Source organism: Petromyzon marinus, chromosome 24 (assembly GCF_048934315.1).
Source record: "Petromyzon marinus isolate PM22_M1 ecotype Great Lakes invasive population chromosome 24, UKy_Petmar_22M1.pri1.0, whole genome shotgun sequence".
NCBI lineage: Eukaryota > Metazoa > Chordata > Hyperoartia > Petromyzontiformes > Petromyzontidae > Petromyzon > Petromyzon marinus.
The window spans coordinates 12,518,120-12,546,066 of NC_133690.1; the positions used below are offsets into that span (position 1 = coordinate 12,518,120).

At 46.0% G+C, this 27,947-nt stretch overlaps 2 protein-coding genes across 4 annotated transcripts in view; both read right to left on the bottom strand.

Annotated features, from left to right (window-relative positions):
* Positions 1-4,418, bottom strand: part of EXT2 (exostosin glycosyltransferase 2) — a 75,859-nt gene extending 71,441 nt beyond the window's left edge. The window contains exons 1-2 of the mRNA XM_076069413.1: positions 4,218-4,418; positions 817-1,130 (exon numbers count right to left, since the gene is read on the bottom strand). Of these exons, the coding sequence (XP_075925528.1) occupies positions 817-1,103 (287 nt within the window). The 5' untranslated portion in view covers positions 1,104-1,130; positions 4,218-4,418. The remainder of the gene's footprint in view (positions 1-816; positions 1,131-4,217) is intronic.
* A 4,929-nt stretch (positions 4,419-9,347) lies between these two features.
* The window catches only part of LOC116945550 (SPRY domain-containing SOCS box protein 4-like), a 34,835-nt gene continuing 16,235 nt past the window's right edge, over positions 9,348-27,947 (bottom strand). The window contains exons 2-4 of one of the 3 annotated variants that reach the window (XM_032959953.2): positions 15,468-15,518; positions 12,625-13,936; positions 9,348-11,332 (exon numbers count right to left, since the gene is read on the bottom strand). In XM_032959953.2, the coding sequence (XP_032815844.1) occupies positions 11,205-11,332; positions 12,625-13,315 (819 nt within the window). In that variant the 5' untranslated portion in view covers positions 13,316-13,936; positions 15,468-15,518 and the 3' untranslated portion in view covers positions 9,348-11,204. Of the gene's footprint in view, positions 11,333-12,624; positions 15,064-15,467; positions 16,880-27,947 lie in introns of those variants that run through there. The other 2 variants (XM_032959952.2, XM_076069419.1) reach the window with 2 other exon arrangements.

Below are 27,947 nucleotides of genomic sequence, written 5' to 3' on the forward strand. Positions count from 1 at the left end.
CGCCTGTCGCATGAACCTTCCAACTGCGCCAAGCGATTAAACCACATCACCATCAGGTCAGAAGCCAAGTGTCAAATTCACATGCAATGCAGATGTTAAACAGTGCCATAATAATGTTGATGACGATGAAAACAGCAGTGGTAGCAATACTGTTTATGGTTATGAAATAAAGGTGAAGACCTACTCGCACCACTGCTGGCGTGACAGCAGTGGCGTGTACCTACACTTCACCCCACCACACACCACCTAGTCATCAACCATGGTGTACCCATTTATACTGCTGGATGGAGGGAGGCGGAGGGATTGAAGAAACATGCCCACGGTTTAAAATGCCGTGGGGAGATCAAATCTAACCGATGCATCACTGGACAACAAGCTGACTGTTAACTATTACACCATGGCAGCATCAAAAAGCAGATGGCATGCTTATGCAAGGGGGGCAAAGGATTATGTGTGTTTCTCCCTGGCTGACACTGGAAGTGGAGCAGGTAAACAAGCTCCGCATTGCTCAATGCATATGCGAGTCATCCATATGACGACATCCACGTGCGATAAAGTAGAAGTGATCCGCAGGATGCTGAGAGTGCGTTACGACACGGCACCATCCCCCCGACGATGACGGGATGGTGACAAATAACAATAACATCTATGGGACCTTGTTTGTTTCTGTATCAAAATGATGAAAAAAATTACAGTTTTTTTTTGTTTTACCCTCTCTGGCAATAAAACAGGTGATAAGATGTTCATACAACAAAAATAAGATTCCTTTTTTTTTGCAATAACATCAATGTGACCGCCACGGCCCAGGACGCTCACCGGTAGACGTCGAAGCACGTGTGCATGCGGCAGCTGAGGTCTCCGCGCTCCGGGATGGGGCTGTAGTCACCGAGGCCAATGACGGGAACCTCGTTGATGTCGCGCTGCTCGGCCGCGGTGCGGCCCTCGGCCTCCCCGCCGCGCCGCGGCCAGAACTGCAGGATGCCCGTGGAGAGGAGCCCGAGCAGCAGCAGCGAGAAGAGGGCGACGTAGTACATCCTGTGCTTGCTCTTCATCCGCGGGATCAGAGTGGGGCCCCGCGCTGGCTTGCCAGACGGTGTGAACATAGTCGAAGGGTCTTGCGGTCGGTTAAACTGAGAAAGGGGGGGGGGGGGGGGGAAAACATTGGAAGAAAATATTAACGGAGAGAAGAAACGGGTTACAATGAGAGAGTGGCGTACTGTTTTTTGCTACGTTCCAATAAAGCCGTTCCCATCGGTGTACTTATCTGTGTCTATTCCAAAATCGCCCAGAATGCAGCCAATCTCATTATATCTCAAAAGCTAATCAGAGCTGAGCTTGGATAGTGTCTGTATGGGTAACCACCATGCATAGCACATGTCTTGTAATGCTTCTGGGATATTTTGTGGGCAGCAGAGAGCAATGTAGAAAAAATAATTGTTGTACTGTACTTCTAAAGCCCCAAAATCTCTGCTCCTTACCTTCAACAACTCACACTGACCTGCCTGGTGAAGTGTGATCACAGAAGCCCCAACGACCCACCAGGCATGGGCTCTCATCCAGTCGTGAATTGACAAAAGGGCTATACAATGACAAATACTATTAGCAGTGGTGAGAGCCGTCTGCTATCCGAGGCTACGAGCCACTGGTGGGAATTTCACATTTCTACAACGGGACTTGTCCTTCCGTAACATAATGGTGAGACTGACCTTCTGACAAAGCGTCCCTCTCAAAATATTCTTATAGTTTCAATGAGCTCTCAAGTTATACCTAATAACCGCAGCATCATAAAGTGCTGATAATGTTATCTCTCCTAGAGGAATGGTGATAACAAGTCTTGTTCTAACATATTGCTGGCTGAACAGCACCTATATCCAGATTAGTTTGCCAGGCAATGGTTCATGCTCAGTGAATTGCTTCAGTGCCTCCATTGCATTTTAAGACTTAAAAATGGTTTCCAGGGCCAGTGCTGGTATTTACAACATAATATTTATACAGTAAAGTATTTAAAGGCCATCATGGCTTTGTGACTGCCTACCTACTCCCATCTAATTTCTCTACTCTCCTTCCCCGTGGCCCTGGTTTCAAATGACAATAACCAAGGTCTTCTGTCGATAAAAAAAACTGCAATTTGAACTTATGCAAAAGAGTGGCCAAAATTTAGTTCAACAGAGCAAGTTATAGGTAGAGGTGGGGGGAAAGGGATAATAATGATCCCTGCTCAATGGGTGCTTACTCTTTTCTTCTCTGCTATCCCCGTGTCGACTGGAACTCCCTTCCCTTGTTCACATCTCTCATTCTGCACCCCTTCCTCCTCTAAATTTTTTATTGACTGCCCCAATCCTATACCGTATATTGTATTGAGGGACTGTGTTATCCTGGTGTGGTCTGGGACTGCTTTCTAGTTGCTTCTGCGGCCTTGCCAAAGCTTTTGTTAGTTACTCGCTTAGCTTTTTCGCAATTTTTCACTCCTATAGTTGTTATTGTTTGTGATTTAAACTTGCTGACCCGCCCATCCTGGACATCTGTGAAAAAGAGCTTCATAGCTCATCGGATTCCTCCAGTGAAAATAAAGATTCTGATTCTTGATATTACACGCATGTTTTTAATGTAAGCCTTTCATGTCTCACACTGCCCTACCAATCCTTCATTCGCTGCCTCGAGACGCAACATCTCACATTGCAAGTGTTTTGTATTGACTGACAGCATATCGCCGTTCAACTCTGGCGTATGGCAGTATATTCAGGAAGTAGACGCCAATGTGTATATATGGTCCATGGTAAACCAGTGCATATTATAGAACTGTTTTTACCAGAGCCGAGCGGCCCAAATCCTTATATGCTGGTCGAACCACATTCAAAACAATACAAACTTAAATTTACAAGCAGGTGAAAGTCAATTGGGACAAAATGTATTTACGAGGGAGACACGGTAACAATGATATCGCAGGACTGTACAAAATATGACCAATGTTTGACAATTAACAGCTGTGCTATGTGCAGCATGGAGGGGGGGGGGGTGGATCTCATTCTGGAAATCGCATGTAAGAATTCATGGCTCAAGTTCCACATCCGGCCACACATTCAAAACAAATGCTGGGGCAAGTGCTGTTACAGAGCATCTATGAAGTCCGCACCAGGTACTCATTTGGAGGATGAGTCGACCGAGGGGAGGCCCTAGGCTGCTTCATATAATTGTTCATTGGTGCGCTAACCACTCATCCACCGCTCCCTATACAGACACATTGACATACACGTACTGTACGTACTACCCACACCGAGAACAAACACACGAAAAGACGGCCACGCAGAGGCACTCGGCACATAACAACAACCGCCATTCGCCACTAAGTGGCGGTGACGTCACCACGACGCTTGTGCCAGGCTATGTGCACCTTGAGGCCACGTGAAGTGTCGAACGCCCGCTGGCAGGAGGTCACGGGGCAGACCCAGGTACATAAACACACACATACACCAACACACACCAACACACATACACACACCAACACACACACACCAACACATAAAATACCACATCCCTCATTTAGTCTTTACCAGACAGTAGGGTCAAGTGCTATGAGTGAACACCTATGAAGGCCGGCACGGCACACGAAGGGGGTGAGTGGCCAACACCACGCCCGGCCGCCTTTGTCTCCCCAGTGACGATGTTTACACACCGCACCAAGTAGTAATTTGAGGCCGAGTCGACCTAGGGGAGGCCCAGGAACGGTTCAGATAATCGTCACCGGTGTTGGACGTGAGCGAGAATCGAATCCGGGTCGCCGGGTTCGGAGCGCAGCGCGACAACCGCTCCACCACCGCTCCCCCACAAAGAATGTCGGGGCAAGTGCTGTTAGCGAGTAGCACCTATGAAGGCCGGCACGGCACACGAGGTGGGTGAGTGGCCAGCACCACGCCCGGCCGCCTTTGTCTCCCCGGTGGCGATGTTTACTACACACCGCACCAGGTACTCATTGGAGGCTTAGTCGACCTCACACAAACAGAAACACGCGGTGTCATTGTGCCACAGTGATTGCCGTGTGTTTTACGTGGTTCAAGACGAACATCACCACCGTCACCACGACCACCACATTAAAATGGTACTCCCGTTCACAACGGAGACCCCCGAAAGCAGAGGGCCTCTCAACCAAGACGCGGGCCACGCAAAGTGGCAAATTCCTCCTCAAAAAAACGCCGCATTCGACGCCGCTACGAGCGTACCTCTTAGTGAACGATGGACGGCAGGGGCTGGAGATCCATTACGTGAGTTTACACAAGCATAGCAATCAAAGTTCGTGGTGAATGCCGCGATAATCGCGATAACCTCGCGCGCTACAAATCGTCAGCTTGGCGACGAGGCCACCCTTCTCGCTCCCGACACGAGGGGCCCCCTTCCGCCCAGAGGTACCACGTGGCCGGCAGGCGCGCACTCCGATTGGTGGACGCGGTAAAAAAAGTGGGCGCGGTCAATGCGTTTAGGACACGCCCTTTGTTGCCGTCAAGTCCCGCCCCTGGCTCGTTGGTCGTGCCAGATCAGAGGGAATGTTTTGTTGTTGTAGCAAGTTTTGTGTCGTTTCACCTTTAGGGGTTTAACACGTAGATGGCTTTCGCAAACCAATGCTATCCATAACAGGTCTTTTTTTTTTGGGGGGGGGGTTAGATCGCGTAAATCTAAATGTGTCGTTAAACCCGCCACCACCCGACACAGCCAATTGTTAAGGTTTGTCACGTAAAACACAACGTGCCAATTCGTTGCTAGTACAGCAACACCCTGGGTGTGTGTTGGAGATTAAACCCACAATATTCACAATTCGAGTACGACGTTTCGCCAGCAATTGCAACCGGCATCATCAGGTGTGATGTCATCACCTGTGAGCCAATCAGGTGCGAAAGTCAGAGGTGGGGGGTGGGGTGGGGGTGTTAATGAGTGCATATCAATTATAATGGGAATGCATTACCGATTGGGTTATTCATGGTGTAATCAACATATATTATGCACGCGTGCATAATGTGTATGCATGATATTAATAATAATATTGCGCTGGTACATCCTGACGTTTTTCTTGCGTGGAGGATTTCTCCACAAATCGGGCTATCACCTGATGATGCTTGTTGTAATTACTGGCGAAACTTTGTAATCGAATTGTAAATGTTGTGAGTTGACTCTCCAACACACCGGTGCGCTGTCCTGAATTGGAATGTTTTGTTTACGTGACAAACTTTACCAATTGGCTTTGTCGGGTGGTGGCAGGTTTCACGACACATCTATATTTACGCATATTAACAACAAAAAACCTCATCCTAGAGTTTGCCTCATGGGATCTCCATGAGGCAATAAAACAGGTTGTGTTAAGATGTGAAAACACCAAACTGAAACCTTTTACAAGGAATCATGTCTGCATTAACCACAATACTTGTGGTCAGAATGCAAACAAAAACATACTCTGATAATATATGCTTTGTCATACAATCTCACGATAATATATGCATTGTCATACAATCTCACGATAATATATGCATTGTCATACAATCTCACGATAATATATATGCATTGTCATACAATCTCACGATAATGTATGCATTGTCATACAATGTCACGATAATGTATGCTTTGTCATACAATCTCACGATAATATATGCATTGTCATACAATGTCACGATAATATATGCATTGTCATACAATGTCACGATAATGTATGCTTTGTCATACAATCTCACGATAATGTATGCATTGTCATACAATCTCACGATAATGTATGCATTGTCATACAATGTCACGATAATGTATGCATTGTCATATTATGTCACGAGAGCGGGGTTCTTCGTTGCAAGGCCCTCAGGCCACTGGTGGCCCTCAGGCCACTGGTGGCCTCTAATGCGGCCCCTGACGTGCGGTCCCCAGACAAAACACAACACGTGACACCCCCCCCCATCATCGTGCTGCTGGCACAAATCCCAATGGTTTCACATGTGGCGGCCCTCAACACTGATGATGTCTTATCGGCGAAAGTGCCACCCCCCGTCCCTCTGAAAATGAGTGAAGAACTCTGACCTAGCACATGCACGCGAGCTGATTTCAACGATCCATCTCCCCGGTTGATGAAACCTCCTGGCTACCACTCCATCACTATTGCTGACCATTCCACCATTCGTAATACAGATTTTTCTTATATATAAATGTGTCATTAAACCCGCCACCACCCGACACAGGAAATTAGTAAGCTTTGTCATGTAAACACAACGTGCCAATTCGTTACGAGTACAACACACCGATCTAACACAAAAAAACTGTATGATGGATGAAATTGGTTGCAAAAACCTACGTGTTAACCCATTACTAAATAAATCTGTGTATTCCATTTGTCTCCTATAACATGCTAATCGTCTGGGCACTGTCTCCGGTGCATCTTACTTATTGGCAGTCATCTCAGCTGCTGTGATACGTAGGAGAGCTTCAACAAAATCAGATGTCAGCCAGCTGTGGCATCTGCGAAAACGAAGCCTCTGTAAGGTGTCCTGCTAAACTCTGACTTCTACAATGAAGAAAAACAACGACTCTAGACTTTTGGTTTACCTGCATATTAAGCACTTTTCCCCGACACACCAATTAGTAAGGTTTGTCAGGTGAACGAAACGTGCCAATCAGTTACTACTTCAGCCTCCCGGTGTGCTGGAGAGTAAACCTACAACATTTATAATTCGAGTACGATGTTTCAGCGGGTTTAACGACACATTTCTACTTGCGCGATCTGCCTAAAAAAAACATTTATTATGAATATCGGTAGCGAAAGCCTACGTGTTAAAATGTACTATGTATGTATAAACAGCTCCTAGTTGTGCTGCGTGAGAAATTTGACATTTTTTACGCCAAATTAGCGACGACATTGTAACACAAAGTGGAGTTGACGTTTTCTCTAGCCGGTTACCCAGCTATGTAGACTGACCATATGTTTTGTGTATGGACGTGCTTAAGCCTGGAATGCACGGTTTGTTAGTGTGTCTTGTTCTTTCTCACAACAGCGCTCTTTAAAAAAAAATCTGTGAATGTCGACCTTACAAGGAAATGTAATTGCCTTTACAGCTGCTGCGTGCCCTGATTAACTTGTATTATTCGGATGCCTTCATTTGGTTCTCTGAGCTTAAATGATTTCCTCTGTATCCTGAGATAGAATGTGAAAATTAGTAAGTTCGTTATCTGTTACAAATAAGGCCAGAGACACTAAACCACAAGCGATCAGTGAAGCAGGCGCTCCAGACTGATATTTAGAGTCACACTAACTAAACACATTTGCCAATAACACAGCCCTAAAGAGGCGAACGACATATATAATCAGAACACATTTTGGGCAACGTCCCTTCATCATAGCAGAGATTATTTGGTGATACTGCATTGGCAGTGGTGTGCAGTCTATACCTCTCTACTACATCTATATCTATGTGCTGTTGTTGAAGGAATGCCTTCGTCCAAATACGTTGCCTACACGCGTTTTTTTCTTAACGGCCGTGTCATTTACGAACATGTTGAGTTTTCTGTTATTGTTCAAAGCAGAGAGGTAATCTCAGGCTGTGGCCCCTTCCTGTTGTTATATGTCCTTGTGCACCACTATCAACACAATTTTGTATTGCATTGATAATAGTACAATGTTTATAAGCTATATGTGGCAATTGTATACTGTACACGTGCTGTGCGTGTGTATTTAACATACTGGATGTAACATGTTTACAAGATGTAATGTACTGTATAAACCTTTGGATTTTGATGTAAAAAGTAGCCGTTTCATCTCAGTGCGGTGTGGATTTTTTATGCTTAATAAAAGTTTGAAGTTTATCTTGTTCGTTTAGGTGAGAAGTCAGTAGACTACGAAAATCTAATTCGCAAGAGTTACCTGGGTCGCCAAAATGACAAGCAAAACGAATAAGCTAAAGTATCGAACTAAAATAAAGTACAGCAATAATGATAAGTTTTATGCATCATACACTAAACAAATAGACTGCCCACAATGTAGCCACGCAGCCTATAACACCATCTTTAAGACATGGTGGCCACCCATCCAAGCAATCTTCAGACTCAAAACCTGCTTAGCTTCTGAGATCTGATGGTATTGGGTGGATTCCAGGTAATATAGTCGGTCATACCTCAAGATAACAAGTTATAATTACGCAGTGAGTTCAACTGAGTTGCAGACCTACTCCTTGGAGGCGACACATTTATTGATATCAACACAAAGAGGTAACTGCCCCTTTACCAGATAACAACCTATGGTGGTGGACCACCAGGCTACACTACACTAATTACACTGGGAGTAGCTACAACGGACAGGACCCCGGCTTGGGTCCAGGTCCACGTGTTGGTGACTCTTCTCGGATGTCGAACGTAGAACGTAGATCTTCAGGATAACACAGAGCGCTGAACCCTGGTCCCTCTGGGAACCCGGTTTATATCCTCACTTGCCGTGGCTGGCTCCGCCCTTGGCCACGACCACCTTCTCGAATCCTCTAACAGGATCTGGCCCGACACGTGACCACCCCTACCCCCCCCCCACTTGGGGCATCTGTGTAGATCTTGCCCGTCACGTGCCTTCCAGGGTCAACCAGAGTGCCATGGCCTTCATTAACCCCATTCATGGCCGGCACTCTCACACCACCCTCCTATAGGGGTTAGCACTGCACGGCGAGCGTGGTGCCACTCGGCGCTCTCCATCAGCGCTCACCGAGCCCCTCTAGGGCTGGTACTACACCCACATATACGTGATGTCCGTGATGTGAGTACATCGCACGCCGTGTCTCTCGCGAGAGCCGGCATTACCCAGTGACATCCACGATGTCGCCACACACGTGATGTCCGTGATGTGAGTACATCGCACGCCGTGTCTCTCGCGAGAGCCGGCATTACCCAGTAACATCCACGATGTCACTACACACGTGATGTCCGTGATGTGAGTACATCGCACGCCGTGTCTCTCGAGAGAGCCGGCATTACCCAGTGACATCCACGATGTCGCCACACACGTGATGTCCGTGATGTGAGTACATCGCACGCCGTGTCTCTCGCGAGAGCCGGCATTACCCAGTGACATCCACGATGTCACTACACACGTGATGTCCGTGATGTGAGTACATCGCACGCCGTGTCTCTCGCGAGAGCCGGCATTACCCAGTGACATCCACGATGTCACTACACACGTGATGTCCGTGATGTGAGTACATCGCACGCCGTGTCTCTAGGGCCGGCACCACACAGTGACGTCCGCGATGTCACTATGCAAATAAAAACAACAATTTGCAAAACCTTGCCGACAATATCTGGACTTGTCTTCATATAAATCAACGCACAGATTTATGTTTATATGATTGTGGTTATGGTTGTACTTTATTCATCCCAAATCTCTGCCATTACATACAATGAAACAAGAAATGGTAAAAAAAAGTAAAAACAGAGCAATGTAATACAATACACTATTAGACATTATTGTAAAAAATAAATAAAAAGTCCATTCCATGCACTAGTGATTTGATTTTTTTTTATATTTTAGGCAGGAAATGGCAGGAAATGAGTTTTTAAATTTATATCTTTTCTGGGTTGGGACCCCCAGACCCCCTGGAACATTTGCCCCCCCCCCAATGTTGACTCCATGGCTACGGCCTTGATGGATATACTCGCATAGATGGTGATGTCTTCACCACACATTGTGCCCGAACAGCTGTGCAATACAGCAATAATTGCCAGAGAACCAATCACTGAGCCATACCCAGGAAGAAATTGGTCAGACGTGACCACACGGATTTTTTTTCAAAACAAGTGCTAATGTATCAAATGTACCGACTGAAAGCTGAATTGAAACAAACTTTTGAAGTGTGCCTCGCAGAATAGAATGAGGTCCACAGTGACAGCACCTGCTACCTGACCCGCACTGATTGACTCCCTGCAGAAATGTGTAAAGTGAAACTTATGAAACTCGAACTGGTTGTCAGATACTTGCTGGAGATCAGAGGAGTCAAAATATCCCTTCTCTGCAATCTTCTTCAGTATTTTACTCGCCACTGGAAGAAGAGAAATTGGCCAATAGATGTCAGGTTTAATTGGGGTCACCAGATGTGAGCATCGGAGAGATGAAGCCAATTTTGAGACATTGTATGAAAGGATTTGACCAGTGTGAAGGCTTAGAGTAAGCCCTCGTTTAATGCGGTAGATGCATTCCTTACAAGTGCCACGTTAAGCGAATTATTTTTCTCACAAATAATGTAACGATAACGTTTGGTGAGATACGATGTACACACACACAGTGAGATGGTGGAACAAAGAAGTGAGAGTTCGCCACCGCTTTACCCTATCACTCCGCGTACTCTCTCGTACCGATCACCAATGCAGCTCGAGAAAATAGTTTTAAACCGCATCACGATGTGGCGTGTTCGGCGTTAAGGCGAGCGTTCCGTGTCTTAACGGGTGTGTTCCGCATTATAACGTGATGCGTTCTGCGTAATAACGGGTGTGTTCTACGTTATGTCGGTGCACGTTCCACGTTCTAACGGTGTGCGTTCCACATCGTGTGAAAAGTGCTCCCGAATGGGTAAAACCACGTTTTAGCAAAAAAGCGTTGTGCGACCACTACACGTTAAGTACATTTAACGTCTGTGTCCAAGGCGCCAATCTAATACAAATAACTTTCTGCTTCAGGTATAAATATAAAATACACTATATACTAAATACAAGCACTCTATGCAAGTCGAGTTTTGTGGCCAGCACAATAACTAATTTTTCAAGATAACATTTACAGCATTTCACTTCACAATGTGGTACTTTTCTTAGCCTTGTTTCACCAAAACACTGACAATATCGTGGAAAGTTCATGCGTAAAGATAATGCATAATGGTTAACTTTGTCGAACATTACTGTGGTTTTCACACCCAATGATGATTGCTTGTGTTGCAGTCGAAGCGTCGTGAGAATTTTATTGTTTTATATTTTTATTATTTTATTGTTTCCCTTCTACGTGCCTTTACCGAAAGAACCAATAATATTATGGAGCTGTCCAAGGTTTCTGTCCAAAGTCTGATCTTTATGGATGTGCACTTCTGCACAAACGTAATGCTACGAAGGTACGGTCTGGTACGATGCCGCAGCTTTCATGAAATGCGATGATCCCCTAAACTTGGGACTTTCTGCTCAAAATATGCAGAGGAGCACGGCAAGGTACGAGTCAAGGTGACTCAATTGTAGTGCAGGTATCTCTTGATGAGAGTCGGTAGGGGAAGAGCATTGATCTCTTCCAGACGGTCATTTCCAAGACAATTTCTTATCGAGCGTCGGCACAGCTCATCCAGTGGTAAGGGCCCAGCTGCAGAAAAAAACAACAACGTAAGGCAGAAGCCGAATGAGTTAGCGTAGACTCTGCTGTACGCGTCGTGTTAGATGCTGTCCACGAATTGTATTGTGCTGTGCAACCGCATTGCACACTAACGCTTTCGGAAGGCAAAGGTTTTGCGTGTCGCACCGATATTTAAAACAAACAAATAAAAACCGCCGTGTGGATATGTTTCACTTATTTCGCACCGTACGTAGCCAACTGTGCTGGGGAAGGACAACAAACTAAACACGCCACACGACAGTACAGGAAGCGGGTTTGTGAACCCATCTGTGCAGATCGAACTGCACATATCCTGCCAACATTGCGATGGTGATATCACTGCTACTTAGTGGTGAATGGTGGTTGTTGTTATTGTTTGTATGGTGGTGTATGGGAAACGGTGAAGTGGCTTGTTTACGACGCTATGAAACAAGCATCTCGAATTCGATTTCTGCTCATGGCTAATATCAGTAACAATTCATGTAACAGTACTTCACTGCACTGGTCAGTTCGGGTTGGTGAATGTGAGACCATAGAACAGCACAACAATACATTTGCCGCATGGCTATATGCAGCCCAAAATGTCAATATGCATTTTACATACTCGTGTACAGTATGCACTGTTACTGCATATACTGTGCATTATTACAAATTACCAGACTTAATTAAAAAAATACGAAATATGAGGGACATTCATAGTTTTAATACTTTCCAGCAAAACGCGTTTGCATATTGGAAAATATTGTTCTATTTTTCTCTGGTTTGCGTCTCCAAGTTTGGAGCAAGCCTTCGACCAATTTAACTGGTTCTCAACAGGATAATTCCTCAATAGCAACACAACTTTATACGAAACTTCACGGGAATTATCGTGCCCTTCCCCCTCTTACGGATAAACGGGCAGACACACAGAGTTCACGCGGAGCGGTGCCACGGTGGCTAGATGTTAACCACCTCGCCTCGTATGCAGGAGTTCATGGGTTCGACCCCGACCCTGACGCCTGTGTGTTTGGAGTTTGCAAGTTCTCCCCGTGTGGTCGCGTGGATTTTTCTCCTGTTCCTCCGGTTTTTTTTCCCTCCACATTTAGAAATCACGCGTTTAGAGGATTTGGCCGCTATACATTACCACGTGATTAGCCAATTCATTGGGCCGTCATTTGTGGCCAGGTCGCTTCTTAAAAAAAAACATACAGCTCAGTGGTCTTTACGTGGTAAAATACATTTAAAAAAATTGGTTCACAGTTTTAACAGTTTTTTTTTATTAACACAAATGCATTTGGACTTACGCTCAATCCCATTGATGTAGCGCATCTTGATCTCGCAGTTGCCCCACACGGCGCTCACCGCCGGATAGAGCGTCTTGCCGCGTAGCCCGGAAAACGCCACTCCCAGGTACTCCCCGTCCACCACGAAGCTCAGCGTGCCCTCCTCCATGTCCAACGCCATCACCAGACGCTCGGGCACGTGGAAGCTCTCGCAGGGCAGCAGGTGAGCCGGGTAGGGCCGGCCCGGAGAGTCGACGGCTCCGTGGTACGCCTTGCAGCGCCCCAGGTCCCAACCCCAGGACTCGCGTCCCCGGCCGACCAGGGCCACGTAGCCCGTGGCCTCGAGGGGAGCGTCCGACGTGGCAACGCCGACCGCGGCGTGAGTGCCCCTCTGCTCGGTCGGCCAGGTGATCTCCCAAGTGTGCACGCCGCGACGGTAGGCGGTCCGTCCGCGCGCCGCGTCGGTCGTGTCGCGCATCGGCCTGCGGTGCACGGTGAGCGCGTCGCCCTCCTTGAGGGACATGGACGGGGAGAGGTCCGTGCTGCTGAAGCCGTGCTGGACCTGCAGTCCACGCGGCGCGGCAGGTTGGGACAGCAGGAAGGCCAGCTGAGGGGGCATCGTCCGCTCCCCCGGTGGCTCCAGGCGGAAGATTTCCAGGTCAAAGTCCTTGCCCAGCACGGACTTTATCGCCTTCCCCAAGCCGAGACCCATGGCTATACACGGCTGTGCTTACTTGCACGGGTTTTGTATCGGTATAGTGTGTGTGCCGTCACTGTGACCACGAATTAAACTTCACGGTGCAGCCGTGCGATTTTGTTTGTTCACACCACTGCTTGTGGAAGAAGGGCTTCCGCGAGTTAAAGGGGAGTATTTGCGCCTCTTATTCCACGCTGGCAAGACAGACGACTTGGAAAGAGGTGGGAGTAACTACGCAAACTTTAACCCGGCGACGAATGAAGGTTTCGTTGTGTTAGGGGGGTTAACAAGCTTCTTGAGTTCAGGGTGGATATCTCAAGCTGGATAGACACGTGAAGGCGAACTGGATGGAGCTGTGCGTGGTAAGAATGAGAATGAGGAATAAATCTGCTCCGTCGTGGAGTGTGACGATGTAAACTCGAGGCCCGTCTGAGTCATCCGCGCGGAACGAGCTTTTAGATTGTGTAGGTGGTGTTGTTACGCTGTGCGGTTATTAGGGTAAAACACCATCGGCCGCTTCGGTCAAATCGACGGAGATACCGAAACAACGGGCGAGGGAGTAGCGAGCTAAGCAGTGTGAGCAGAATATCAATCAATGAAATGTCACACCTAACTGACGTTTTTTTTTTGCAGTATCTGGAAAGGATGAAAAAGACAAGGAAGCACATTGTTACGTTCATGAAGTGCATGTTAAATGACGTTGTTTTGTACATCAATCACTCATCAAAGCCGGGTTGTTGTTTTTTTTTACTTATGATATACAATACGGTAATTAAAACAAATTTACAGCACTGCGTAAATTCACCGCTGGTCGTGGGAGGCTGTTTGACTATACTTCTTCACCACACTGAATAGTGCAAGTTGGTGAATGATGGGAACAAGTCTGGTTCAGATATCACTTGACACTGATGTTAGCCATGGTGAGGAATTGAACTCAGGTCGGTGGATTCACCGCGCAGTGTGCAATCTCCTGCGCCACATCTCAAAGATGGTGATATATAGAGAAAACGAGCCAATCATACACGGAGAAAAACACTGAGAGAATATACTGCAATCAAGTGTCAGTATTGTCATTCAAATACCGCAATAAGAATTGCACTACATCATCTTTACCAGTAAGAGATAATCAATAACACTACCTTTAAAGGAAAAATATGACGTTTTGGGTAATGGCCATTCCTTATAGCAGAGGGCTCTATTCAAAGCTGAGGGAAGATATGCTATGAAGAAGGGCCATTTCCAAGAATTGCTTTTTGTCTTTTCGAGAAGTGTTATTCATAACTAAATATTTAGAGTTTTTTTTATACATTATTTGTGGTTGTGCACCAATGCCAAAACAGCATCAGACAAAACACAATCTATCAGTGGTACATGTGTAGTGGAGTAGGAAGGTGCGTAGCACAGACAGCGTGATTACATGATCACACAGACGGTACGGGTTATCTTGGGTCAGTCTGTAGTGAAGGCAAATACAGTGCAGGTTATGTTGGGGCAATTAAGCGGGGGTAGCCGTGGACGGCTGTGATTGGTTGGTGCGACGGTCACGCGGAGCGCCGTTGGGACGCGCGTTAATTAATTGGGGGTGTAATGAGAGCGGGGATAAATTGGGGGGGTCGGCAATTGGAGCGGGAGTTGGAGTTGGGAGCTGGACGAGGCAAGACGTGGAGTTTGGAGGAGAGTTTGGAGACAGAATTTGAAACAGTTTGGAGACAGAATTGGAAACAGAGTGTGGAGACAGAGTTGGAGACGGAGTTTGGAAACAGAGTGTGGAGCGAAGCTGAAGAAGAGAGCAGCTAGCAGTAAAGAGAGCGTAGCGATAGCGGAGCTGGAGACGAGAATAGCCAGTAGTGGAGAGAGCGTAGCGATAGCGGAGCTGAAGACGAGAATAGCCAGTAGTGGAGAGAGCGTAGCGATAGCGGAGCTGAAGACGCCGTGTGCGAAGTCGCTGTGTGCGGAGTTGCCGGGTGCGGAGCAAGCAAAGTGATCGTGGGGAGTGGAGAGACAAAGGTGGCGAGCGAGTCGAGTGAAGCACGGCGAGCGAGCGGTGGCGACCAGGATACTGTGGAATGTGGAGGACATGCTGAGAGTTGTAAATAGAGCGGCGTTCGAAGAAAGACAGAAGTTGTCCGAGTGAAATGGAACACTACACATGTTTAACAAAGCTTACCTTGTGTGTTCTGGCTGTGTATGCCATGAGGTCCTGGTGACACGCTCCAGTCTGGGGAGTGCAGCCAGGTGCCTTTATAAGCCACACTCTCTGTGCATCACCCGAATGAGGGGATGTCACAACTTCCCCTTGCAATATATTAACCCAGACTTTTATAGGGCCAGGAAATAAAGGTCATTTTGTTGTTTGTCGGTGTGATATCAACTTTGTTTTTACCCTTACAGAAGTGTCGGTAATGCCACAGTTGTAGATATGGCTTAGTCACTCTACTGCTGGATGATTCATTTTGTTTATTCACTTTACAATGCTGGTCAGCGTTATAATTACTATGTCATAAATAATGACAGTATATAAAATAAAACATCATCCAATGGCATTGTATGACATGTAATTGCAGAACGACTTTTTTTTGGTAAATCTGGACCATGGCAATGGTCCATGATCCCTCATGTCCTGGACATTGTAAATCCACTGTTGGACGAATGCCTCTTCTCGACGTGGTGGTTGCAGGGATTATTTGACCATACTTCACCTCGCTGGTCAACGCAGATTCATGTAGATCGAAAGCATAGATGTGGGAACACACCGAATGAAAGTACAACGGTGAACCTTTCTGCACCACTAAATGTTGCTGCACAAACAAAAGTAAGCCCATGGCCTGTAACACCTGTTATGCAAGGTGGTCGCCCATCCAAACACCTCGACAGGTTGAACCCCCCTGCTTAGCTTTTTGAGATCTGATGAGATCAGGCACAATCAGGTGATTTGGTCCTCATCTGCCAAGGCCAATCAACTACTGGACAAAGGCCTCCCCATTCTGTGTCCATCACGCATGATCTTACTACAGTATATATATTTTAATCACCTGATTTCATTGCTCCATCTCCTCAGTGGGCATCCTCTTGAACACATCCCATCCCTTTTGCTGCTACTTTGCACTCTTTATGACCATCTGCCATCATTCCTTTTAGGAGCAACTTCTGCCCAAGCCGACTATTAACAATTTGAATTACAGCATTAGGCCTGAGCATGTTCTCAAATCCAACAAATACTTTTAAGCGTTTGTTTTTGTTCCGTATATTTTTTTTATTCCCACGATTCTAAACCACATGCAATAGCAGGTAGTAGACACTGATTAAAACTGCTCTTCTTTATGCTCGTTAGTGTACCACATTTCATTATGTACGGCATCAAAATAACTTTGCAGCCGGTGGCATGTTATGTAAGGTTTAAAGGACAATGTGTTCCTCTCTCTGGAACACATTCCTGCGGAGGGAGCAGGTAGGAACGTTGGGTTTCTCAGTCAATGGCCAGGGTAAACGGCGGCGTGGTGTATTCCACAAATATGCCCGACTGTGAGGGCGGTACAAGCCGGCGTGAGTAAGTTAAACGTTGAGTTTTATAAGGGCACCACGGGGTGACCAGCCCCTCCCCACCCAGCCCCTCCCCTCCCCACCCAGCCCCACCCCTCCCATTTTTGGATGCACGACGGACGGACGGACACAATAATCCCTTGTGGGCTGGTGTAACCAGGAGGTTCCTACCAGTATAACACCAGAAGCTAAGTGAGTCAATGATTCTGAACCGCATTGCTCAATGCATTTGTGAGTCATCCACGTGCTGGCCAATGTATAATAAAACCAAGCGTGAGCAATGTGATAAGGTCGAGAGTGCCAGGTTATTCACCCCAGACTATTTACATCCGGTATGGTAAGGCGAGCGATCAAGGGCTGTTTTGTTTCTTCAGTAATACCCTATTGACGCAGTACAAACTGATAATGCTAGAGATAATGCTAGCAGACCATATCGCTCGTAACATTTAAGAAAAATAGATGAAAGGTAAAATGATAAAAAAACACATTGTTAACCAAATTCTTCGTACAACTATAAAAACTAAAACCCCATCAGGAACACTGCATTGCAACCGGGACTTAATTGCAGCTGGGTATGTCTGGGTCGGCAACCCACGCAATATTTACGAACCCGTCACACAACATCCAGTATGCCTCTCACTATGACTGCAGCACGTGACTAAGAGTAGACTCCGAGTAGCCACGTGCCTAATCCAGTCTACCAGCGACCCAACAAAGAATCAGTGCAAATTCAAGACCTGCGTACAGCAGGAACAAATTAATTCATACAATTGTACAGTTAACATAAACAATGGTTAACCGAGTATATATATTTTTTCTGTTGTAATGCAATGTTACTAAAGAATGTTGCGATTCTGTTCCACCTCTCCACAACTATCAATGCAAATTCCTTATTTATTCCAAATACATTGTTCCCCTCTTGCATTACTACACAGGTTAGCTATATATGTTTAAAATAATTATTTCATTATTCATTGCGTGTGTTGCATTTTCATAAGCTTTGGGTGTAAATATTTGTGAAATGATTTACTGTAAACAATGTGCTCTGAACCTGAAAACCTAAGTTCGATTCATTCATGGCCACGGCAAACATCCGTGGATCGTGATATACGAGCCATTCCAGGCTTCCCCCCTTCACCGACAACCATAACCAGTGTGGTGAAGCATGGTCAAACCACTCCTATTGCTAAATATGGTGTCAGGATAAAGACATTTATCCAGTGTGGGGGGGTGGCACGTGCCCCCACGCTTCCGCATGCGCGGGTGACATGACAGATGTGACGTCACAGCTCACTTGCCGTGCAAAATATATGCATTATTGCGCCCCCCCCCCCCCAAAAAAAAATCTACTAAAGTCTATTTTTATAACTTTTACATGGTGTATAGTCTGGAAAGTACCCACATGGCAAATTTCAAGTTTATTGCATGTCGGGAAGTACGCTAAAAATTTTGAACAGACACACATTCACAAATTTCCCTTTTTTATATATATAGATAAATCGACATTTTGCGACCCCCACTGCCACTGTGTAGCATATTATTACGTGCCAGGGACTTTATGAGATGATAGGACAATAGTCTGAGTCCATAATTGGCGATAAGTAACGGCAAAGCAGTTATAAGTGACTCACAGAATTGTACGCAGTTGCATATACAGTACACGACTTCCCTGAAGGCATCAACACCTTCAGCGAGCGCGATGCCGATCACACAACGCGGTTCCAATTCGACCCTCGATCGATGGCTGTGCCATCGCCGCACACGTGTCGAGTAACAAGCAAGGGACAAGTCCTTACTAACAACTCCTTACTCACTAACAACTCCTTACTCACTAACAACTCCTTACTTACTAATAACTCCTTACTAACAACTCCTTACTCACTAACAACTCCTTGCTTACTAACAACTCCTTGCTTACTGACAACTCCTTACTAACAACTCCTTGCTTACTGACAACTCCTTACTTACTAACAACTCCTTACTCACTAACAACTCCTTACTTACTAACAACTCCTTACTCACTAACAACTCCTTACTTACTAACAACTCCTTACTCACTAACAACTCCTTACTCACTAACAACTCCTTACTCACTAACAACTCCTTACTCACAACTCCTTGCTCACTAACAACTCCTTACTCACTAACAACTCCTTACTCACTAACAACTCCTTACTCACTAACAACTCCTCTATCATTTTTCATTGCTGGAGGGGTTCCCCCCCCCCCTACCTGAAAATCCTGGCTCCGCCATTGCAGAAATTTAATGCCAAAGGGCTGTAAATATACGTAGTATTATACTTTGGGTCTTTCGGTAAAGTCACGTAGAACAAAACAAATTAACAAAGGCGTTTTTTTGTAAAAAATAAAAAAATAATTCTCCACGTGACTTTACCGAAACACCCAAAGAATATGAATTCCTGCAGTCACGAAAGTTTGAAGTCAATATGTATTATTATTTAGATATTTACTCTTTCTAACTGGCCATAAGTGAACAAAATCTCCTGAGATATATGAATTAAAAATGAATTACAGATGCCATCAGAGCAATAGACAGTGTGTCATACATCTCACGGCTTTGACGTGCAGTGACAAATACATTATGTACCGTAAATTGTCAAGTTCTATTTCATACATATTTATATTCGATAATAAAGGTTTTTTTGGGTTAGATCGCGTTATTTATAAATGTGTCGTAACCCTCCACCACCCGACACGGCCAATCAGCAAAAAAGTGTCACGTTGACAAAAGACAAATAGTTCACTACTTTAGCCCACCGGTGTGTTGAAGAGTAAACCCACAACATTTACAGTTCGAGTACGACGTTTCGCTGGTAATTACATCCAGCATCATCAGGCAATTCGCCAGAATGGTAAAGCCCTCCACTTGCTCCCGGTCTTAAATAGAGCAGCAGCAGGGTGACGTCATCATTTAACTCTACAATTAAGTTTTAAAACGTTTATGCAACAGCCCTCTCGGTCTGTCTGCAACGCGGAGGCACAATACCCCCTCGTAAGAGAGATGCTCCAACACGAACAAACGTTACGTTGCTATTAGAGACTAACCCTATTGAAAACCGGCCAAATTTCCCAAATGGTTGTCCCCCAAAACACTTGGGGAGATGCGATCTGACGATAAAAAGGGACGCGCTTCGGCATCCAGGCCTTCACTGGCCAAGGCACGCTCTCCCCCAGGCAGAGCCGCTATCAGATTCCCATTGTGGGCGCCGTGGTGGCGAGATGTTAACTACCTCGCCTGGTATACGGGAGTTTGTTTGTTCTATCCCGACCTTGACCCCTGTATATTTGGAGTTTGCATGTCTCTCTCCCCATAGTCGCGTGGATTTTTTTTTCTCCAGTTCTTCCTTATTTAGAAATAACGTGCGTTTAGAGTATTTGGCTGTGATAGATTTCCGCGTGATAAGCCACTTCATTGGGCTATCATTTGTGGCTAGGTTGCTTCTGAAAAAGAGCGATACATGTCAGTGGGCCTGGTAAATAAAAATAGTAAATTGTCTGTGTGTGTCTCTCTCTATGTGTCTCTGTGTGCGTCTCTCTCGGCTTGTGTGTCTGTCTGTGTGTTTCCATATCTGTGTTTTGTCTCTCTCTCAAATGTAGCAATCTTTGGAAGAACGTAAATCAACCAGGTGGGGTGTTGACTGTTGTGTTAGCCGACTCTCTGTGTTGTATTGCATTATATTGCTAAGTTTACTACGTTTGTTTTATCATCCATTCCTGCCTGATGACGATTGCTTGTGTTGCAATCGAAACGTCGTGTTCTATTATTTAACTTATTTTCTTTCTATATGACTTTACCGAAAGAACCCAAGAGTAAAAATAGTAATGGTAAATGGAAATTGCAATGAAAATAGTAAACCGCTAAATAAAAATAGTCAATTAAAAGTCTCATCGCAGCCAATGTACCTACTCATTGCTGTCTGCCTGGCATAACCGCTACTGTTATCATCGCTAAATTAAATATTTCTGAGAAGAAACGTTCCATTGATTTTTATTACGTTTTTTATTGTAAAAAAAAAAAATTGAAACAGCACAATTGGTAAATCTATCTTTTTTTCATGTATTTAATGTCACGTGGTTCATGCTAGCATTGATATCCCACTGACCTCATAACCGTGCCACACACTTTGCAATGCAACTAAATTAGTTAAAAATGAATCCACCTATAACAATTTCTTTCAGCACAGTACGTACGGTTTAGTTGACAATCATAAAGTACGATTAAAAATATATATAAACACAAGGTTATATACTTGCCATTACTCACCCTGCTATGCAGAGCCATATAAACAATACAAATCTCACCAAACATGGACTCAGAACCATCAGCATTTTTTTCCGAAAGTGTTAAAAACTACTGGAGGTATACATTTTGATTTAAAGCTTTCATGACTGCAGGGATTCATATTCTTGGTTCTTTCTGTAAAGTCAGGTAGAAGGGAAACAATAAAATAATAAAAATATAAGGTATGTTTGCCTAAACATCTATACCTAGTAAAAATGCCTATGTTGTGGCCAAATTTCGTATGGCGCTGCTTGAGGCGCACTGTGGTTAGACTTAGACTATGGGGGCGACATGACCGAGCCAACAACGCAGCCTAGCCAACGGATTGCAATGATCATGAACACAACCACGAGAGGGCAGCATACGTTCTAATACAAATTGACATCAGCCTTTCATAGGGACTGGTTGGAGGGCGATGCTTAATTGGGATTAATGTAACTCGTGTAATGCCATTTTGTGTTTAAATAAATATGTTCTAATAAGAGTAACACTGTTCACAGAACGGACTGATCCTAGCCCATACCTGATATAAACCATTGTCGGTCCCACTTAAGGTCGCATCACTTTATCGTTCCGTCTGTATTATGTGGCCAATAGTAGTGCATTATGTGATCACCTTTTTAATGTTCGTGGGTTTATCGAATAATTAACTCTTATTAGCCATGTAAATAAAGCTTTGCTGCCTTAAGTGGTATCCAGTTGTGTCCTGGACCCATGGACTGCCTGCTCTGGATTTAATGAATGGGCAGTTGGAAGATGGGTAGATGAGCACGGTAGCACTGCTTTTAAATTCACAAAAAAATCAACTCGTCTATAACACTGTGGCCTTAAAAGAAATATATAATGCACGACCTTTTCCGCAATGGTCCTTTTCTGTGATGCGATACAAAGAAGGGACATTGTTCAAAATGCCACCTTTTATATATATTTTTAAACAGTGTCATTTACGAATTTATTTAGTTCATACATTTTTGTGCTTGTGGACCACTGCCAACACAGCATCACCAGATAATTTTCTTTGAAATTATTAGCATCCTCCAGGTTGATTATTCTGAGGAAATTAATGCCGTCTGAATGAAGGTACCACTTAAGGTAGCATCACAAAACCTCGCTCATCTCATCAAGGAGCATAAACCATCACGCAAACTCTGGTCATCCTCGCAGCAGCTTTTGGCTAACTAACGAACAAAGACGGGCACTGCTTCTGCGGCCGTCTGGAATGCTCTTCCTACCGATATTAGGAAGCCACCGGAGCTATGCACTTTTAAATCTAGATTGAAAATTAATATCTTAAGAACTGTTTTTGTGTTTAGCTTGTCCTCCCTCGGCACCTCCGATGAGCATGGTTGGCTGCGTACTGTGCGAAAGAAGTTCAACATACATACGTACAAAGTGGCAGCGTTCTATAAAATGGTCGTTTGAGAAAACACTTTAAGGCATGGCAGATAAAACACGATGAGAGGCTGCACTGCAATACGCCTCTGCAGTGAGAAACGATGGCTGGAGGTGAGAAAGGTTGGTCCAAATTGCCCCGCACGTTTTGGGCAGGGACCAAACACAGGCTGAAAACCAAAATAATGAACGCTGTTAAAAATCTGACAGTTGCAGCATCTGAACTGCATCGCCAGATCAAGTTAAAGTGAGAGAAAACAATGTTCCCAAGCAAGCCGTCCCGGCTACGACGACACTTCGACCTCCGGGTAGTGGAGTACCTCGGACATAACAATGAACAACCACATAACAACAACAACACCAACGCATCACAGAACATATGTACAACAGCCGTACGAGGCGTGAAAATCAACAGAAAGTTATTAATTGGGAGCAAGTTCCAGCGGCCAGTCTTCAACGCATTTGCGCAACCGAGGATGCGCAGGAACGACGTACGGGCGCTCCACTCCCCCCTTCAAGTCCACATTCAGCCAGCACAACCGGCGACTCCAAGGGCGGCAGGCACAGGAATCCTGTGATGAGAGAAACCAGCCCTCCTGAGGCATCACTCGACGAACACTCGCCTCGGCTCGTCGGACACAACAGTCACCCGGTCCAGGGAAGTGGAGATGATCAATTCTGCCCGGCGGAAGGAACCAAAATACACATTCTACAATCAACCCATAATCACACAATTACCCATGCACACACAAAATGGTGGCCGCATGCTTGTACGGCAATGCCACAATCCCCGCGCACCCGCATATCTCCGCGGTTCTCCCCGCACTCCCATTCCAGTATACTCCTCTGGGAATCATAACAGACAGCGCATTTCGCACACTCCGACGCCTCTGCGCGTCGCCGGCGTTTGTCGCATGAATCGGCCGTAGCGGGGGGAATTTTAAACCAGTGTTTCTCCAAGACTCGCGTTGCCGCAATCAGCTGCCCCAACCGAGTTGAGAAGGGACATCGTTACCTCACTGCACAACATGCACCCTGACAACTGAGGGATACATCTCCAGCCCACTGTTTCAATTGCACCTCGGAGTGTCTCGAACTCCGGGCCGCCAGGGCGAGCCTACAGCTCCATCATATAGCTTCAGACGCACCTCGGAGGGCCTCAACCTCCGGGCCGTCAGGTCAATCCATCATTCATAGCATGACGGGACCACACTCTCGTTTTAGACACTCAACACTTACTGGGTCATCCTGGTCAGGATCTGCGCCCCAAGAGATTTGACAGCCAGCACAATACCAAATCAATGGCAGCATGTCACCGTCTCCAATGTCGAACATGCACGCACAATTTGCGATGATCCCAAATACCCAACGGTCACCACAATACACTTCACATCCCGCATCAGTACCCGTTGAGAGCAAAACAACTATACACAATCCCACGAATCGCCGAATGAGGTAATACAGTACACGCAGCATATACAGTCTATACCTTGGCAACAACAACGAACAAGGTTTTTCACAGTCACACATAACCAATCACAAGCGAAGCTCCACACAGCATATACAATAACAATCGCGAATCATTAACACGGCAACCCACAGGATATTTAAAAGGGACACTCGACACACACACGAATTCATCATTTACAGCCCCATCAGATAACACTCCCGATGCCGTAACCACACACACGAGCAAAGACATTGCGTTCATCCTACATTCACACAGCCAGAAACCCCGTTCAGCAGCCCAGCGGTCAACAAAAACCCACACGCAAAACAACAACCTGGCGCTCGCAAGATGGGTGAGGTGTGTCTAGGGCCGGGTGCGTTGTGTCACGACTCGCCTGAGAGGATGTGAAGAACTCGAAGCATGGCATCCTCTAGCGACAGGATGCCCCCAAGACGGCTGAACATCTCCCTCCACAGGCGTTGAGAATGGCGGGAACGGCGTTTTGGCGGGATCCGCGTCCCGACCGGCCGCCACGATGGCGGTCGCGCGCGCACGATGCGCACAATTTTCCTGCCCCGGCACCCGCATCAGCGGCGGCGGCATTCTTTCTCCTCCAGCTCCGGCGCTCTCCCTCTCGATGGCGGCGAAGCAGCGGCGTGCTGTGCGTCCTGCTGCCCCGCCTGCAGCGCCGTGGGAGGTGCGGCTCCGTCGTCGACGTTTCCCGGCGGCGCGAGAATGGCAGCGGGCTGGCTTAGCCCCGTCGGCAACGCTCGTTCCGCCCGCCGGGGGAGCGGCACACACTTGCCCCGATGCGGCAATCATGTTCACCTCGTTGCCGTCGTCGGACGAGTCCGTCGACGTCTTCCACATGTCGGCGTGGTTCGTAGACATTCTGACACCAAATGTAGTGTTCGATTTCACTCGGACAACTTTTGTCTTTCTTCGAACACCTCTTTATTTACAACTCTCAGCATGTCCTCCACATTCCACAGTATCCTGGTCGCCACGGCTCGCTCGCCGTGCTTCACTCGACTCGCTCGCCACCTTTGTCTCTCCACTCCCCACGATTACTTCGCTTACTCCTTGTTAACTTCTTGTCTCCGCTCTCCGCTATCACCGTCAATATGCTCTCTCCACTGCTAACTGCTTCGTCTCTGCTCTCTGCTATCACCGTCACTATGCTCTCTCCACCTTCAACTTCCTCACTCAGCGACTCCGCACTCAGCAACTCCGCACACAGCGTCTTCGCACACAGCGTCTTCGCACACAGCGTCTTTGCACACAGCAACTCCACCCTTCACTCCAACTCTCCCAAGCTCTCCAACATCAACCCATCTCCAAGCTCAACTCCCTTCAACTCAACTCCCCTCTGTAGACTCCGACTCCCGCTCTTATACCCGCTCTCATTACACCCCCAATTAATTAACCCTTGTCCCAACGGCGCTCCCGCGTGACCGTCGCACCTGTTTCTCGCCAGACTTCCAGACACCTCTCCAGCCCCGGCAACAGCACCAACCAATCACAGCCGTCCACGGCTACCCCAGCTTAATTGCCCCAACATAACCTGCACTGTATTCGCCTTCACTACAGACTGACCCAAGATAACCCGTACCGTCTGTGTGATCATGGTATCACGCTGTTTCCACAACGCACCTTCGTACTCCACTAGACATGTGTGCCATCTCATCAGCAACCCGAAGCAAGTGTGTCGGCACGACTGGCGTCTTGCTTGGCCAATGAAATGTTGCCTAACAAAGTAACGGAAAATTATTGGTCCACCTGGCTGGGCTCCTGGGTTGTCGTTTTAAGCGTGTGGTGAGAAAAATTCCCGTGAAGTCAACAGTGCATGCTCGATTTGATGGAAAACTCAATTGATTTTAAATTTGCTCCATCATAAACTTGCTCCGCTCACATAATTTCTCAATTGCAAGCCAGGGAGTCCAATCTGAGCCGTGTGGTGGGTTTTTTTAAAAAGTGAAGTGCTCACCGAATCTGTAAAAAAAAAAGTTAACCCTTCTTGCGGCTCTGTTAAGATATTTGGATTTTTTTTAATCCTCGGAGGAGCATCAGGGATGTTTATGAAAATAATTACTTTTCCGTTTTGTGTTGAACATGAAATATCCATGACTCAATTGATATCGGTCAGTTTGAAAATTAAAGCAAACAGCACAGCAACAGGAAATGTTTTGTTCCGGTCTGTTTATTCATTTGATACTACGTGCTTTATTGACACAATCTAAAAGTAAATGGTAAACTACATGTGGTGTGCTTAGGAAGTTGAGTAATGCTTTTTTTAAAAAAAAACTATTTGTTTTGTAGTCTAAAGTACAATGTGGCAATTGTCAGTGCAAACAATTGTCGGTACATATTTTTATGATGATTGGACATCAAACGGAAAGGATTTAAATTTGAGTAAAAACTCTGTACAAACGCATGCTCAGCGGCAAGACCGATATTGTAATATATATTGGGGGGGACACATTGGGGGGGACACATCCCCCCCAATATTCAAATATGCTGAAAATATCCCCCCCAATATATTGATATAAAAAAATATTTTTTAAAGAATAATTGCTATGCTACGACAAGCAACCACATACCGCCGTCCAAAATAATCATTAGCAACTGTAATCATAACTAAACTTAACAAATTGCCATTATTATTACTACCGATTCGAGTATTACGGTGTACTGCAGTTCTGCGTGTGATTTGTCCAAGTGGTCTTGCCGTACCCCAGCAGAAGCCGTTGCTCGACTGATGTCAAACACTGTCCTGTCTCTCCATTTCATTACTTTCAAATGTATAAAACAAAAGTGAAAACTACAATGTAATGAGTGTCACGTACGTAGGCTATATCACTGTCGAGTGGAAACAAACGTTTTTGGTGAAAACGGGCCGATTTGCGATTGCTAATCAATCAACCATCACGAACGTGAGCTATCATAGCTAAGTAAGTTACTTGGAAAGTTAATTAGCCACACATTCACCCAGCGACCAACAATGGTGCTCACGGGCGTATTTAACTAACGTTAATGTCTATAACGTTATATTTGTCAGTTTAGCTTGTACATATGTATGGTTATGGTTGTACTTTATGAATCCCTAATCTCTGCCATTACATACAATGAAACAGGAAAAGGTATGAAAGAAAAAAAACAGAGCAATGTAATACAATACACTATTAGACATGATTAAAAAAAAAGGCCATCCCATGTTTTACTTAATTTTTTTATATTTTAGGTAGGAAATTAGTTTTTAAATTTAGTTTTTTTTTAGGGGGGGGACCCCCAGACCCCCTCGAAGATTTGGTCCCCCCCAATGTTCACTCCATGGCTACGGCCTTGATCAGTGGTGAACGAAGTTACGTGTGTGGCGGGCAATTTGATGTTTCAAGTCGTCTATTGTTGTCCTTCCCCCGCACCTCCGATCGGCGAGATATTAACTACCTCGCCTGGTATACAGGAGGTAGTGGGTTCGATCCCGACCCTGACGCCTGCTGTATATTTGTAGTTTGCATGTTCTCCCGGTGGTCGTGTGGATTTTTCTCCCCACACACTTGACAAGACTGTGGAGTAAGCAATAGATTTTATCCCCCCCCCCCCACTATAAGTGGTGGGGGGAGCCAACTAGTTACATCTGTAGTGGAGTACGAAGGTGCGTTGTGGAAACAGCGTGATTACATGATCACACAGACGGTACGGGTTATCTTGGGTCAGCCTGTAGCGAAGGCGAATACAGTGCAGGTTATGTTAGGGCAATTAAGCTGGGAGAGCCGTGGACGGCTGTGATTGGTTGGTGCTGTTGCCGGGGCTGGAGAGGCGTCTAAAGGTCTGGAGGAGAAACAGGTGACGGTCACGCGGAGTGCCGTTGGGACGAGGGTTAATTAATTGGGGGTGTAATGAGAGCGGGTATAAGAGCGGGAGTCGGAGTCACAGAGGGGAGTTGAGTTGAAGGGAGTTGA